Below are 15,955 nucleotides of genomic sequence, written 5' to 3' on the forward strand. Positions count from 1 at the left end.
AAGCTTGAGTTAAAAAAGATCAAAAGTTTGTAAAAACATAAATTTTTATTAAATGAATAACACCTGTAATTACATCTTTTTCTTAATAAAGAATACTTTAGAAAGAAAAAACTAGCTTTATTTTGTCTTTAATTTATATGTTAATAAGTTATGACTTAGTTTAACTATTTTCCAGAGTTAAAAGACAAAATTAATTCTAATGTTCAAATCCGTTGTTCCACGAACCTGAAGTTGTAGAAAGGTTAATAGTGTTTTTCATTTATTTTTTTCAGTTTTACTGAGATATAATGAACATATAACACAAGTTTAAGCTGTACAACATAATGATTTGGTATATGTATTCACTGCAAAATGATGACCACAATAAGATTAGTTAGCATTCATCACCTCACATAATTATAATTTTTTCCTTGTGGTAAGAACTTTTAGAAACTACTGTCTTAGCAACTTTCAAATATACAACACCAAGTTGTTAACTTTAGTCATCATGTTATATATTACATCCCCAAAAGTTATTTATTTTATAATTGACAGTTTGTACCTTTTGACCTCCTTCATTTAATTCCCCTATTCCCCACCTCAAGCAACCACAAATCTGATCTGATTGTATGAGTTTGGATTTTTTAGATTAGACATATAAGAAAGATCACACAGTATTTGTGTTTCTCTGTCTGACTTATTTCATTTAGCATAATGCCCTCGAGGTCCCCCCATGTTATTGAAAATAGCAGGATTTCTTTCTTTTCTAATGGCTGATAATAATACTTTTTAAATGATTTTTTGAATGTCTGTGCTATTTTAAGTAAAATCCTAGAGTATCAGCATGAAGGTACGTTATGAGAGTCTTAAAATGAAAAATGATAAGGCTTGCCTCCCCCTTGTGCAGACTTGCAGTAGGTTCCAGAAAGGTGTCCATTCATACCAACTCCATAATCACCTTTAAAGTATCGATTCAGGAGTATTTTTCTTAATGTGCTACCCTAATAAAAAGAATACAAAAAGTGTTTGTTATTGTTTCTTTTTCTAATAAAAGGGAAAAATATCAGTACATTAAAGTGCCACTTAAAATGCATTTCATCAATGATACATGGAAAAAAATCAATTTTATATTACATAATATTTTCTGAGGCAAGAATCTGCAAATATTTTCCAAGAAAATAATAATTTTGCTGCTTCTAGAAATAAAGAATAAAATACAGTATTTTCAATAGACTGTGCTAGGAAAATCACAAATGCTATAAACTTGAGATTGTTTCAAAAGCTTGGGGTCCCAGTGTTGGTAAGAAATAAATTAGTGGCAACTAAAGAGAAACATTAAAAAATGCCCTAAGAACTGGAAAGCAAAAGCCTTAATTAAAGAAGCCAGTAAAAAAGAGCTAGAGAAGTACTAGGTATACAGCAGGTGCTCAAAAAATTAAGATTGATAAGACAGAGTAAATTATGTTTAAACGCCAAGAACTTTATTCAGAAGATAGTGGGCACAAAACAGTATATTCCTTTATAAAACATACAATTTAAAAATTCCTAAGTCTTTAATTTGCGCTGATTATAAGGCATTTTTAAAATAATATATTTTGTGATACAGTTACTTGCATGTATACTAGAAATATAGATAACTCCAAATCTCTATTTTATCGATTATTATTATTTTAATAGACAAGAGTTGTTCAAAAATATTATTTAAAGAGTACTTGTTTAAACTATTTAAATGAACCCATCAACTACTGAAGTGTTATTCCCATCTTGCAGGTATGGAAACTGTGACCAAAGAGTGTATGTAATTAGCTGCAGCTAACAGGTGGAAAGCAAGACCTGAACTCAGCTCTTGACTACAAAATCCAGGTCACTTCCCCACACCTTACCATATGCCCTACTCCTCAAGTGCATCTCCCTTTTATGCTGTGACATGTGGCTCTCATTTTTCCTTCTATTTCTCATGCTTTGGTTATCCTTCTTCCTAAAGCCCTTATGATTTTGTCCTCAGTTCTCTTTGCTGTCCTCCCCTCCTCATCTTCCTTCTCCTTATCAGCAATTTCATCTGATCCTCAGTTGCACAATCGCCTCTGCAGGTTTGACTGCCAAATGTGCTTCCTCCAGCCTTCACCTTGCTCTCCTAAGCTTCTCACCCTATTTCCACTTAGATTTCCTTATTTACATCTGGAGGTTCTGCTGGCACCTCAAACTCAATTTTTCAGAACAGAATATTCCTCTCTTAAATCTGGTCTCCTTTCAATTTCAACGTATTTTAAGGATATCACGACCATTTTTGTCATTTAAGCTGCAAACTTAAGGGATCACTTAGTACCTGCCCCCAACTTGACACCAACTTGTGAAATCTTACCTATTCTATCTTTTCAACTGTGGCTTCCAGTAGTGCCTTCACTCACTGTATTTAAACGAACTGAACTATGTGCTGATTTCGCAACCACAGTTTTCTAAATCTTTCTCTTTGTTCATCTCATATTCTCTGTATGAAAATCTCTTTTTCCATCTTACTTATGGACACATTCTATCTTTCCTCTTCATTCTACAAATATTTGTTAGATACCTACTGTGTTTTTGGCACTATCCTAAGTGAAAAGATATAACTCTCTCCTCAAAGAATTTACAGTAAGGTCAGTTCCACACTAGAGATGTATACTGGGCCCTGTGGAAGCACAGAAGAGGAAACAATAGACTCTTAAAAGGCTTTACATTCATACCTCCCCCACTAACTATCGGAGCAAAGTCGTCTTGTGCACAGCCAGTGTGAAACGAACATGTCCCAAATGTCATGCCAAGAATTTTAGTAGACATGCAAAGTATCTGAAGTTATCTTTATAGCAACTTTTATTTGTTGATACTTAAGTTTTTAGAAAACAAAATTTATGATTGCTTCCCGTTTCATGTTTTCTTCAAGATTTTTTTTCTTTTTTATTAAATTTATTGGGGTAACATTGGTTAATAAAATTATATAGGTTTCAAGTATACAATTCAATAACACATCATCTGTATATTGAGACTTTTTCATACATGGGTGTAGTACATAAAAATGATGACTAGTCTTGGAAGAAACAGTGAGGGGGTAACTCTCCTTATTGATTCTAGCCTAGTTATAAACATATGTTTTCTAACTATAATATTTGAAATGGGAGAAATGGGAGAGGGTTCCCTGTATCTGTATTCCTAACTCTGAGGCCATACTGCCTGGGCTCCAATCCCCTCTACACCACACACCAACTGGAAGACCTCACTCAAGTTACTCCCCTGCCCTGTGCGTGCCTCAGTCCCACAACTGTCAAATGGAATAGTCAAAACACTTAACCCTCATTGGTTTTCTGTGATGATTAAATAGGTGAAAATATGTAAAGTACGTAGAACAGTTCTTGGCACACAGTAAGTACTATATAAGTTATGTACAGTTTATGTTACTATTGCTGGTGTTAATACTATCCGGATCATTGAATATAATTTACAAAGTGCTTTTGTACATACTTTCTCACTTTATACTAAACTTTCCCACAAAAGTAAAAAATTTTCTAACATACTAAAAAAAGGCAAAAATAACAAATGATAAACTGCCTGAAAATCCTAATTTATCCACTATGAATCAGTCCTTGGAATATATACTTATGATGTCATTTACATACACTTTACAAAGAAAATGGACTTTACGATTTCAACTAAAGTGGAAAAAATTGTTTCTTGGTTCAAACTCCACAGTTAGTGTTAAAAATGAAAACAAAAATAGGTATGGAAAGAACAGGATTATATATATATATTCTGTTTGTCCTAGTCAAAATCATTTAAGATCGAAAAACTTTAGATATTACTATATCACAAGTTTAGCAGAATGAATTTATGTTGTCCAGTATCAAGTCATAACTTGAAGGACAAGAGGCAAGTACTGTGTTCCAACTTGTCTTGGGGCATTCTTCATGGCCTGCATGTACTATCCGTGATGGGTTACAGTGGTGATAGCACAGATGCAAGTCCTTTCCACAAATTCCTTTAACTCAAAGTAATTGTAGAAGTGCTGTAAGAAATTCTGGTGCCAGGGTTGTAAATTATTGTCTCAGAGCTATAATCGCCATGGCAGAAATTTAGGAAAGAACTAAAATCACATTAAGCTATTTTGAAAAGAATTCTGCAACAATTGAGAAGTTTGCCTTCTGTACTCGCTCTTCAATTCCAAAATGAATTCCTGATTGGGCTTCCCATGGAAGGTGTCTTTGTTGGATTAGGCCAAGTAGCAAGAAATGTCCTTTCCAGTCTTTTCAATATCAGAGTCAATTCCAGGCCACAAGACATAGCGTTTAGCCAATGTCTTCATGTGAACACATCCCAGATGTGCTCAATGTAACGGAGCCAAGATAACTAACAACCACCTTCTGAAATTACAACAAAACATCTCCATAAAAAGACATCTTTTGTGGCCAGAGAAGTCATGCTGACAGTTTGTGAATATCTGGAAAGACTCGTTTTTTTCCTGGCCACTTCCTGTTGTACTAACTCCAATGTATCAAAAATTAAGAAGCTTAGGAATTATTGCCTTTCATAGATAGAAAGGATAACAAAAATTTAGAGAAGACTAAAACTTTTCTTTGATTTTTGAGAGAGCACAACTCTGTTCACCTTAAAAGGAGTAAATAGCATTAGGAGTATAAAGTTCAAGGATCTGATATTTAAGGTACCAATTTCACGTTTGTTAACTTTCTCTTGGAAAAATTACATACTAAAGTAATATTTTTTCCATTGTAGACAATATCATCAAGACATCATCAAAATATGATACCACAATCAGAATCCCAGAAAATTAGTCCTCGATGGAAAATTCAAAAGGTAATGATAACTGTAACCTATAGACGCTTAATTTAAGGTTTTTCATCAAAGACCAATGATTAGCTACTAATAAGCTTGAGCAAGATTTGCAAGGGGATAAGTGCATCTACCTATGTTCTCCACAGTCTCACTTTCACATTAAACTTGGTATTAGCCTAACTGATGTTTCCCTAACCTTTCCATTTAATGATAGCACATCTAGTTAGATATTAATCCTCATTCTCAGGGGTTAAAAGATACATTTTTAATTTAAAATAAATTATTTCAACAGCTGTACCCTATTGGAATTACATTAGGTCCACCATTATAATCAACTACATCTTCAAGGAACTCCTTTAGGAAAACGTGGCCAATCTCCTATAATCTAGCTGTCTAATGGTTTGAATTTCTTGGTCACTGAATTCAAGGAGTATAAGCCAGTCTCATCTCCCCTGATGCTTTTCCCCAGCTTTCATAAGATGAGGAACACAAACTTCAATAGGAGTAGTTATTATATACATTTGCAAGATGTTCTTCATCAACATAATAATGCAATCATTACAATCTTGAAAAGCATATGAATTTCTCAACAATTCCAGTAAAAAAGTTTATTAAAATAAAAGACTGGAAAATTTTTAAAACCAATTATTCATAAACCACAATAACAATCTACTTCCATCTTCTCTTCTTCCTTTTTTTAATTTTCATTGTAAAGACGTATTAAATTTTTATGATGTGTCAGGAATTAGGAAAAGGGTATATAAAGCGATTCTGTAGGATATGTTAGAAGAATTTTTAAATATGTAGAGTTGAGACATATAACACTGTTTTTCAATATAAATAACTCTCACTAGATCATTTTATTTTGTTTGTGAAATTTAAACGTTAAATAGTAAATGATGATAATTAAACATTTGATGATGATGCTGGAGATAAGAATGACTTCAGTCATCATTCCAGATTTATCAAACATCCTAGCCTCTAGACAAACGGGGTTGCTGAGAAGGCTTTGTTAGGGGATGAGTCTGTGCCCCAAACCAGTGAGGAGGAAAGGAAACTATTTCTATGTGGTATAATAAAAGCCCCACAGTATTTTATTTCCAGGAAGCATACCGACTGACATCATACTCAATAGACTCATACACTTCAGCCATTTTAATGCAGGGTCTTGCTTAAATTCAGAGGTTGAGAATTTATGCAACCCCTTACCAATAGTATTTGAGAATGGGTTTTTCTGCTTGTAATTTTTTAGTTTTCTGAATAAATAGTCTTCATCTGATCTCCAGAACATAAAGAGTTGAGATAAGGGTAAATAAGAAAGAGATGAACAGATGAGCTCTACATACCATTTCCACATAGAAGCAAAACTACTAGGCTCACATCATAAATCACTACCTCATAAAAGTACATACAATTGGCAGTACACACACCACTAAGCCCATAATCCCCTGGTATATGGTATAGAAACCTACTAGAATACTATTTGTCACTGAAAAAAATGGAATTAATATGCTGCCAATGCAAGCATGTGCACTCACACCAAAGGTGAGGAAAATGGAATATTAAGTGACAATTTCAAAGCTTCTGCAAAGACTTTGTGTTCCTAAGGGATTATATGGTAAGGTACATAGCCCAGTAATTGACTCAGCTTATGGAATGTCCCAGAGAAGACAGACAGATAAAAAAAGGAGTGAGAGGAGATGGAAACAAATGAGCAAACTGACCTTGATCTGAAAAACGGGACAATTTTTCTCCTGGACAATGGAAAAAGTCATATTTAGCTTGCTGTTTTAGATTTTCAAGTGCTGTGATTCCTGTTATATTTTCACATCATTCAATAAATAGATACACAGGTACAACTTTGCAAGGTGGTGTTAACAAAAGGGAAAAACAATACATAAAGAAGTGAGACTGGCACCCCTCTGCAGCCCTACATTCACCTTCCTGTTTTTGCTGAGCGTCATGATCCTAGTGCAGCCTGCAAGCCCCAAGCTATAATCTACTGATCTAAAATAAAGAGTGTGTTGGCCACGGGGATGGTGAGAGTAGCACGTGACTCTGAAGAGTTATCAAGGGAATGACTCACATAGAGAGAGAGAGAGACTGACTGACAGACAGACAGACGGATGGACGAACACACACACACACACACACACACACACAAACACACACACACACACACAAGGGCGGCACTCATCCCTTTCTCCCAAAAAAAAAAAACTAGAAAGAAATTTTCCTTAACAAGGAGGGAGAAAATGAGTACTTGCATTATTTATCAATCAATGCAAATATTTCAACAAAAGAAGTATAAAGTTAGAGTTTAATAAATTCAGAATATATTTAGAAGTTCCTCAGATAGGAGAGAAATATTTATGGAATCTATAGAATGAAGAGGAGGTTGGCATAGTATAACTTCAAAGGAAGGTCTTGAGAATTAAATGAGATAATAGTTACACACAATTTAACACATAATACACACAATTTATGCAAGCTCCGAGAATTGGAAAGTTGTTTACTCAGTGGAAATGAGAATGTTTCAGAGACTGATGTAATTGGTTTGGATCTGGATTCTGCTGCTGGCTTTTTGATCTCAAGAATTTTACTTAATTATCCTGAGATTCAGTTTCCCAATCTGTGTATTATAATACCCATACTGCAGGGCTATTTTAAAGATTAGAAATTACACATGAAAAGCTTTGTGCTCTTAGCCCACAATAAGTGCTAAATAGACAGTTATTGTAATATTTTGTTTAATTTTTAAAGAAAAATAAGATTTGCACAACTAACGGTATATATAGGATATTATAATACCAGTGTCATAAAGACAGCCTTAGCTTTAACTGCTGACATAAATATTGAGCTCCGGCCTTTCACAATTTTTTGAGAGAAGGCAAATGAAAAACGGCATTCACTTTGTAGATTACTTTGAAGTCAACTTAATCAGTATGTTACACTTTAATAAAAATAACACCTACACGTGCATAGGTCTCAACCATCCCTAGTGCACGTACAAAGCAGGATTCTTCAGAAGCCAATTTAGATCAACTTTTCTTAAAGTAGTGTTAGTAGGAAGACCAATATTCCAAGTCCTGTCAAAACAAAGTAATTTTCCTTCCTAATATTTAACATAAGAAATATATTAAATATATTTATAAAATTATCATACAGCGCTTATTCATTGGGAAAGATGATACTTCCTAACCAGTCTCCTCATATTCACTTGCTGCCCTTCTAATTCATTCTCCACTCAGTATTTAGAGGGTTATGGAACAACAGAGGACTAGAATTCAGACTACATGAATATAGAAAGAATAATTACAAATTAGTGAGAGAAAAATAATCTAGTAGAAAAGTGGACAAAAGAACCGAACCAGCTTGTCATATAAGAAGGAAATGTGGCCAAGAAACATGAAAAAAAGCTCACTTTTAATAGTAATTAGGAAAATACAAATTAAGACTACAATAAGACACCATTTTACACCCACTACATTGTCAAAAATTAAGTCTTACAAAACCAAGTGCTGGAGACTATGTGTATCAAATATGGTAATGAAAATTAGTACAACCATTCTGGAAAACACGTTCTCATCCAGAAATTCCAAAACATGTGCTGCAGGAGACACATAGTACCACACCTGAGACATTCATATTAGCATTGAAAGCAAAACGACAAGCAAAAAGTAAAAAGCAAAAACAAACAAACACAAAAAATCTTGTAATCAACCCAAATATACATGTACTGGAAAATGGATCAATAAATTGAGGTATATTTCCAAAGTGGAATATTATACAGTGGTAAACATGAATGAGCTAGAGCCTCACAGCAATATATAACAACCTTAGTAAATCTTATAAACATAATGTCAAGAGAGAAAGAAAAAACGAGTCCTAGAAGACATGCAGTGTAGTATGAAAATGCAAGCTAACAGTTGTCTTTGAGAGGGACAGCCAGAGCACATAGGTAGATACAAGTTGTTTATAATGTTCTCATTCTTCAGTTGGCTGGGGGGGTTGTGGGTCTCTATTATGCTATTAAGCTTTATAATTAAAAGTGTTGTTGTATGAATTTTTTCATATACTCAAAATTATGTTAAAAGAATATACTCAAGAAATATTAAACACAATTATGGCTGCTTCCTACATACATTCTCTTGCTTTTCACCTCTCTTTGAATACTGATCAAAATCCTTATGGCGGCTTAGGTGAGAATTCATGATCTGACACGTACAAATCTTGGACCACTATCATCATTGTTCTCTGAACCAATCTACATTTTCCTCCTGCCACACGGACTTTCAATGTCTTATCATGTTCCCTTCTGCTTCAAGATATTAGAAGAAGGCGTTCCCTTTTGCCAGTCGGGCTTTCAGTTCCCACCCCCACGCACCACCCAGGACTCCCAGCTTTGCTTAGTTAACTTCTACTTAACTTTTAGATCTCAGGTCAACCATATAAGTGTGTCTTCTCTAACCTTACCAAGCCAGATATCATTAAATCCTCTCCTAACACCACATACTTTCACCATGTGTTTTAGTTTTATATTTATTCACATCAACCTTGGAATGATTTCTGTCTTTCTACTATATAAGCTTATAAGCATAGAGACTGTGCCTTTTTTTTTTTTTTTCCTTTTTGGCTGACCATGGACTCCAACATCCAGCACAAAACCTGGCACATTAAGTAGCCATAAGTGTTTTTGAATGAATGTATGAATCAATGATTCTGAATAAGTGATCACTACATTTATCAACAGAATTTGGTGCAGAGCACCATCTTTAAGGACTGTGATATGTGTTGTAATCATGTCTTATAATATTGGCAAATGTTTGCAATATAGTCAATGTTACTTGCATATTAAATATTTTTAGTATACAAACTCATAAACTATGGTTCTGTGGCTGAAAGGAGGAACTGGTGTTAGAATCCAAAAAGCAAAATGTTAGAACATTTAAAAGTAAAAATCAACAGCAATTCCAACATTCAATCTGAAAGATTGGAAGGAAGAATATTAACTAATAATTACAGATATGGCGTAATGCAAGAAAACACATTAATATGCCAAATTCCAGTCCAAGTTCTTCCCTTGCTACAATATATCTATTGAAATAGAATTTTTATATTTTACTGAAAAACACAGAAACCACCTTGAATCTGTACATCATGCAAGGATCTGACTTAGCAACATAATGTCTAATATTGTATGAATATGTCATTTAAAAAAGATAAAGTTACTATTCTCTTTAAAAATATTATGTTAGGGTGTGTCATGATTTGGAATCAATGATCAAATTAAAGGTTATTCTATTTTATCTTATTTTTCCATCATGAAATGAAAATCATTTCTTTCTTTAGTGTTTGTTGTTATGACATTAAAAAATTATGTACACCTAATTTTGACTCTTTCTTGCCCATGACATCATATATTTCACCAACTCTAGTATAAGCAATTATCTGCTCTCTAGCTTCTAATTGTGTTCTAGATGTTAACCACAATTTTTGAAGAATTTCACAGTAAAAGACTATGAGACAAAGATTTAAAAGTAGTGGAAACTAGGAATTCTTTAAATATTCATCAACATTTCAACGCACCAATACAATTATTACCAAAAGAAAATGAGGCCTCCATTCAAATAAACCTAAAGATGCCTGAGCTGATTAAAGGACAAAGTGCCCAATGCTTACCTTAGAAAGAGGCTTTTTCAGAAAGTCTTTTAGGCTTATACAGTCTTTTTAAACGCTATTTTGAAAATCATTTTGATTTTCTGTGGCAGATACCATGGCATCACGACTTTACATATCTAAAACTGGAATCCAGGGCACTAAGAAATTCACACTTCCTTTTTTATTAACATGTAAAGCATGTTTGCTGGTACAGAAGTCTGGCTGTTTGTTAGCGCCATGTTGTTAGGGCCTTGGCCCTGTGAACATGGATTTTCACAGGCTTGTGAATCACCTGTTGGAGTAAGCCTCTGAAATAAATAAGACGAAACATTCTCAGGATGAAAAGAAACCTTAAAGGACTCAATAAATGTGATTTGAGATATATCGGCTACATTTAATTAACAAATTGAAGAGGAGAGAGAAAAAAATCACTGCAGTGAGCTATAGGTTGCTGATCTAATACTCCCAAAATGGGAAAAAAGTAAGTCAAATTATTTCTCTCCTCTTCATCTGCATGTGCCTGTGTGTGTGCGTGTCTGTGATATATCATTTTTATACTCCTAGATATTAATTTACATTTGTAAATGGTATTTATCAAATTTTTGAGGTATTAAAAAAATCTTGCTTCCTTCCCTGGGTATTGGTAAGAATAGATGAGTGGGTTGCCTCCAAAATAAGTAAACAAATAAACAAACAAGCGAACAAGCACATCTCCTTTTCTATTATATTTCAATAATTCTAACACACACATTTTAACATTTCTGATAACGGATCACTCTAAAATCAACAGCATCTCAGCTTAACTGGCAGCATTCTTTTTATTTCTAGTGATAGAACTGATGGCATATTAGAACTGATGAGATGTATTACATTGAATGAAAAAATAAGGAAGTCTTTTAACCTGGTATTATAACACAACTAAGCTTCACAGTATGTGGCATCACTTTCATACCCATTTTTCAGTTCATATAAAGTAAGATGAAATTATACTAGAAATTTGAAGATTTAAACTTATAATCAAACTATGGGTTTTGTTTTGTGCTTTCTCTTTTTCATTACTCCATGTTCTATATGATACCTAAACTCATCACCATTTTAGGTTTTGATGTCATATGCTCTGAGTTGGGCCTGCATTAAAATTTGTGAAGAAAATTACAATATTGATGGAGACTAGGTATATTTACGTACAAATCAAAAGCAATGGAAAAGTAAATAAGAAAGATGTGTTTAAATAATTTGTGAAGCACACAGAGCATTAAATTGCTCTTCTTTAAAAAAAAAAAAAAAATCACCCCTCGATACCACTTCACATCCACTAGGATGGTTAAAATAAAAAAGACAGACAATAAACATGTCTATGGATGTGAAAAAATTGGGAAACTTATACACTGCTGATCGTAATATAAAATGGTATAACCACTTTGGAAAACTGTTTTGCAGTTACTAAAAATTAAACATAGAGTTATCATGTGACCCAGCAATTCCACCTACAGGAATATATACAAGAGAAATAAAAACATGTCCACATAAACATTTGTGCATGGATGTTAATAGCAGCATTATTCATAATAGCTAAAAAGTAGGAACAATCCAAATGTCCATCAAATGATAAATGGATAAACAAACCGTGGACAGCCATACGATGGAATATTAATTGGCAATAAAAAGGGAATGGAGTATTGATATGTTACAACATGGATAAGCCGTGAAAACATTATGCTAAGTGAAAAAAAGGCAGTAATAAAAGACCACGTATGTTATGATTAGACATTCATGACATGTCTAAAAGAGGCAAATCCAGACAGAATTGAGACAGAAAATAGATTAGTGGTTGCCAGGAGCTGGGTGGAGGAATGGGGAGTGGCTGCGAATGGGCATGGGGTTTCTTTCTGGGGTAATAAATGTTCTAAAATTAGACAGTGGGTGTTGTTTGCAAATCTGTGAATATAGCAAAAATCACTGAACCGTACATTTTAGCGGGGTGTGACTATCTCAATAAAGTTACTATAAAAATATAAAATAAATCTATTAGGTTGGTTAAAGAAATTCACTCAATGCTTTTTTAAACGCATATTTAAAAAAAAATAATGTCAGTTCTGTCCAAATTTTTGCTAAGCATCTGAGGCATTACTGCTATTTGCCTCAAAGTTCCTGCATTTAAGTTCATCTGTGCAACAGATGTGTTATAATGGCACATGTTTTGAATGTTACATCTGGTAGTAAAATGTAGAGAGGCTCCAACTGCTAATTAAATATAAAATTATATGTGTCAATTAGGAGCCAATTTCTTGTTAAAATTGCCTAATGTTTAAGGCACAATAAATTGAGCTAGTATCTAGGACTGTTTGTGTCTTGACCTGTGTGGGAAAGCAGTCCAGCGCACTGAATATAGGCTAGACAGTTTCCATGGATACCTCACACGACTGGAGGTGTAGAAGAAACTAAAAATGATAAACAACTTCACAAAAATTATGCTTCAAAAAATATATTAGTAAAAAATATATGAATCTTCCTAAAGAAAGGTGCTAGAATTTATTTTGTTGATTAGTGGATAAGGGGGTTTTTTTTGGCAGGAGGGGAGGCAAAGTTTTTAAAAGGATAGTTTTTAAGTTACTTTAGCATTCATAGCAGAGAAAGAGGCATATTCAAAATGCATCTATCATCATAAAGTTTACAGCAAACCTCAAGAGTTTTAAAGCTATTTAGCTTTTATAAGAACCAAATATATTGAATTATTCCATCTGAGTTTAATTAATCTGGCCACCGCGTAGTAACATGCTGATCTTTCCAAATAAATATACACTGAATTACAACCAGGTTACTCCACCCACTATCCTTTTGCGCCTTCCCATGAAATAAGACTGCAAATCTTCCAGATGTAGCATAAAAACCTCAGTGTTATTCACCAACCATTTCAGAATTAAACAAAATAAAGCATGAGAAGAACACATGTAGCTTCTATAAGAAAAGGAGATGTTCCCCACACTACTTGCTGAGACAATCTGACCACACACCTGTTTATTTACATCTTTAACAGATTAGGGAAGGAAGAAGGAGAAAGTCATGACATCAGCGTTTTCTATGCCCCCAAATCACTTCCATGATTAGGCAATCAAGTCAGGTCTTATTCCCAGAACTAAAGAGATAATCAGCACTCATGGAAATACAGTTGTTTTCTTTGGACCACAGTCCAGTCATTACTTGAGATCCAGCATGAGTGAAAGGAAAGAACACAAATTGTTTTAATATAGGAGACAAATATATCGGTAAATTTTAATCAAATTAAACCATATTTGATTATATAGCTGAACAATTCCACAAATATCTCATTTGATGCTACTAGTAAACTAACATAACATCTAGTTTAACAGCAAGAGTCAACTGCATTAAGCATTTCCCAAATATTCCTAAAAGTGTGCATGTTTTAATTTAATGTGAAAATAAACACAACTTTTTTAAAAATGAGAAAACGTTCACTGAAAGTGTTGGGGCAGAAGTTGGTCGTAAAAGAACACAAAAAGAACTCCACCTAGAAAAATACCTACAGTAAAGAGATCTTTGCTCTAATCGAGTTTACTTTACTGGTGCCAACTCTCCTGCTCTATTTCTCATTCACTATCATCCTAACTTCCCCCAAATTCTTCCTGTTTTCTCAGTCTCTTTTCACCTGAGCTGTAACCAATCCCTTACCTGAAGTCCCTTTCGCTTCTGGATGTCTAATTTTTTAAAGGAAGGCGAGGTCTCTACCAATATCACCCCATCGGTGTTGAACCTGTTGTTTTCTCCATCTCTCTACCATTCCACTGCTCCTATGCCCTTCACCAACAACTCCTCGTCATCCTTCAAGGTCTCACTTTAAGTGTCGCTTTCTTGGAAAAACTGTTTTCTGGACACCCCTCCCCTAGGTGAACTTGGATCCTCCAATTCCACACTCTTACAGCACTCTGGACTTCTCCCTCAGAGTAATTAAGTAAAGAAAAGAAATTAACGAATCCCTTGTCCAACTATTTGGATGATACCTCCCTTTTCACTAAACTCTAAATTGCATGAGGATGTAAATAGAGTGTTCACCAATGCATCTCCTGAGCTTAGCAGACATTCAATCAATTTTTTTGTAAGTAATACTGTCTCATGCATTTTTTCCTATTTCCATATACCTCTGCATTCTGTCACGTTCATAATTTCCTAATGAAAATTTTTCATAGAATCAAATTCTCATTTTTCAAAGTCACCAAAAAAGTCATGATTAAATAAATATTCTTCATCCTATTTTGACCTCTGATGAGTAGAAAACAATCACTCTCGAGTATACGTGAGACCAACATATAAACACATGTGTGACTACATTTGGGACATTGTGGGCCCAATGTATAAACAACTAGAGGATTGTAGGGCAGAGGGAATTTCCATATGTCCACTCTAGCTGCAGATTAAGTCTTAAAGCCTAAGTCATCTCTGTTTTCCACTTTCACCCTTTGGCCTTCATCAGTTTCTTTAGCTCTGACCTCCTCAATCCCTTTGCACACAATCCTACCACTCTCGGCACTAAAATCTTGTGCTTTGCAGCTTCTGTCACCCAGAATAACCTCTTGGTACCTCTCTGCCCCATCTACTATTTACCTCATTTCAAACCTCAGCTGAAAACATCCCTCTGCCCCTGGTCTACCTTCTCAATGGATAGAGAAGGGAACAAATTTTTAATTCTAAAGTGTTTGAGCAGACACTTTACAGGAAGACACTGCTGTATCATTGAGAAGCAAAGTATGCTGCATTTATGCCCAAGGGATTTCTCAGGTTTGTGAAAGCCATTTTCATCCTGCATTATAAAAGCCTCTGCTTAAGTCAGAATTAAGATTCATTATGATATTGCCATGATGCTAACATTTTAACCCCTTGACAAAAGAATATTAGTATAGTTGTTTCTTCTGGAAAACATAAAAAGATTTATAAAAATCCATCAGATATCCCTGCCCTGTAAGTCTGTCATTACCAACACAAGAGAGTAAAAGACAACCTCTCTGGTTTACTTCAGAAGAAACCATGTGCCAGAGGCTGGCCAGCTGTCACCAAATCCTCTCTTTTTTCTTCTGGATACACAACTAGACTACACTGCCCAGTCTTCTGTGCAGTCAGCTGGGGCCACGTGACCAAGTAGGAGCAAACTGAAGGTGAGCAGAAGTGACCTGGATCTGGCTCATGTGGGAATCTCGTGTTCTTTCTTTGCTTGTACCCTGATACAAAAAGGCAAAGCAACCAAGGAAGATGCAGAACCCCAAGATGGAAAGAACCCAGGGCTCTGGATTGCTAGGGGAACTAGGTTATAGAGAGCTGCCCTGTCAGAACATTTATATTGAGATTTTAACTTTTATTATGCTAACACAGTTAACTTTTATTACATTAAGCCACAGAGGTCTTCAGGATTATCTGTTTCATTAGTTAGTACTACCTTAAGCAATACAGGCCCAGGGTGGGGTGAGGTTGGTGGGGGGGGAGG

At 34.6% G+C, this 15,955-nt stretch overlaps 1 protein-coding gene across 3 annotated transcripts in view; it reads right to left on the reverse strand.

Moving 5' to 3' along the window:
- Window positions 1-15,955, reverse strand: part of ITPR2 (inositol 1,4,5-trisphosphate receptor type 2) — a 420,025-nt gene that overhangs the window by 139,362 nt on the left and 264,708 nt on the right. For all 3 annotated transcript variants that reach the window (XM_025047398.1, XM_015590049.2, XM_006912698.3), the window contains exon 38: window positions 872-980. In XM_025047398.1, the coding sequence (XP_024903166.1) occupies window positions 872-980 (109 nt within the window). The remainder of the gene's footprint in view (window positions 1-871; window positions 981-15,955) is intronic.

Source organism: Pteropus alecto, unplaced genomic scaffold (assembly GCF_000325575.1).
Source record: "Pteropus alecto unplaced genomic scaffold, ASM32557v1 scaffold103, whole genome shotgun sequence".
In the NCBI taxonomy this organism is placed as follows: domain Eukaryota; kingdom Metazoa; phylum Chordata; class Mammalia; order Chiroptera; family Pteropodidae; genus Pteropus; species Pteropus alecto.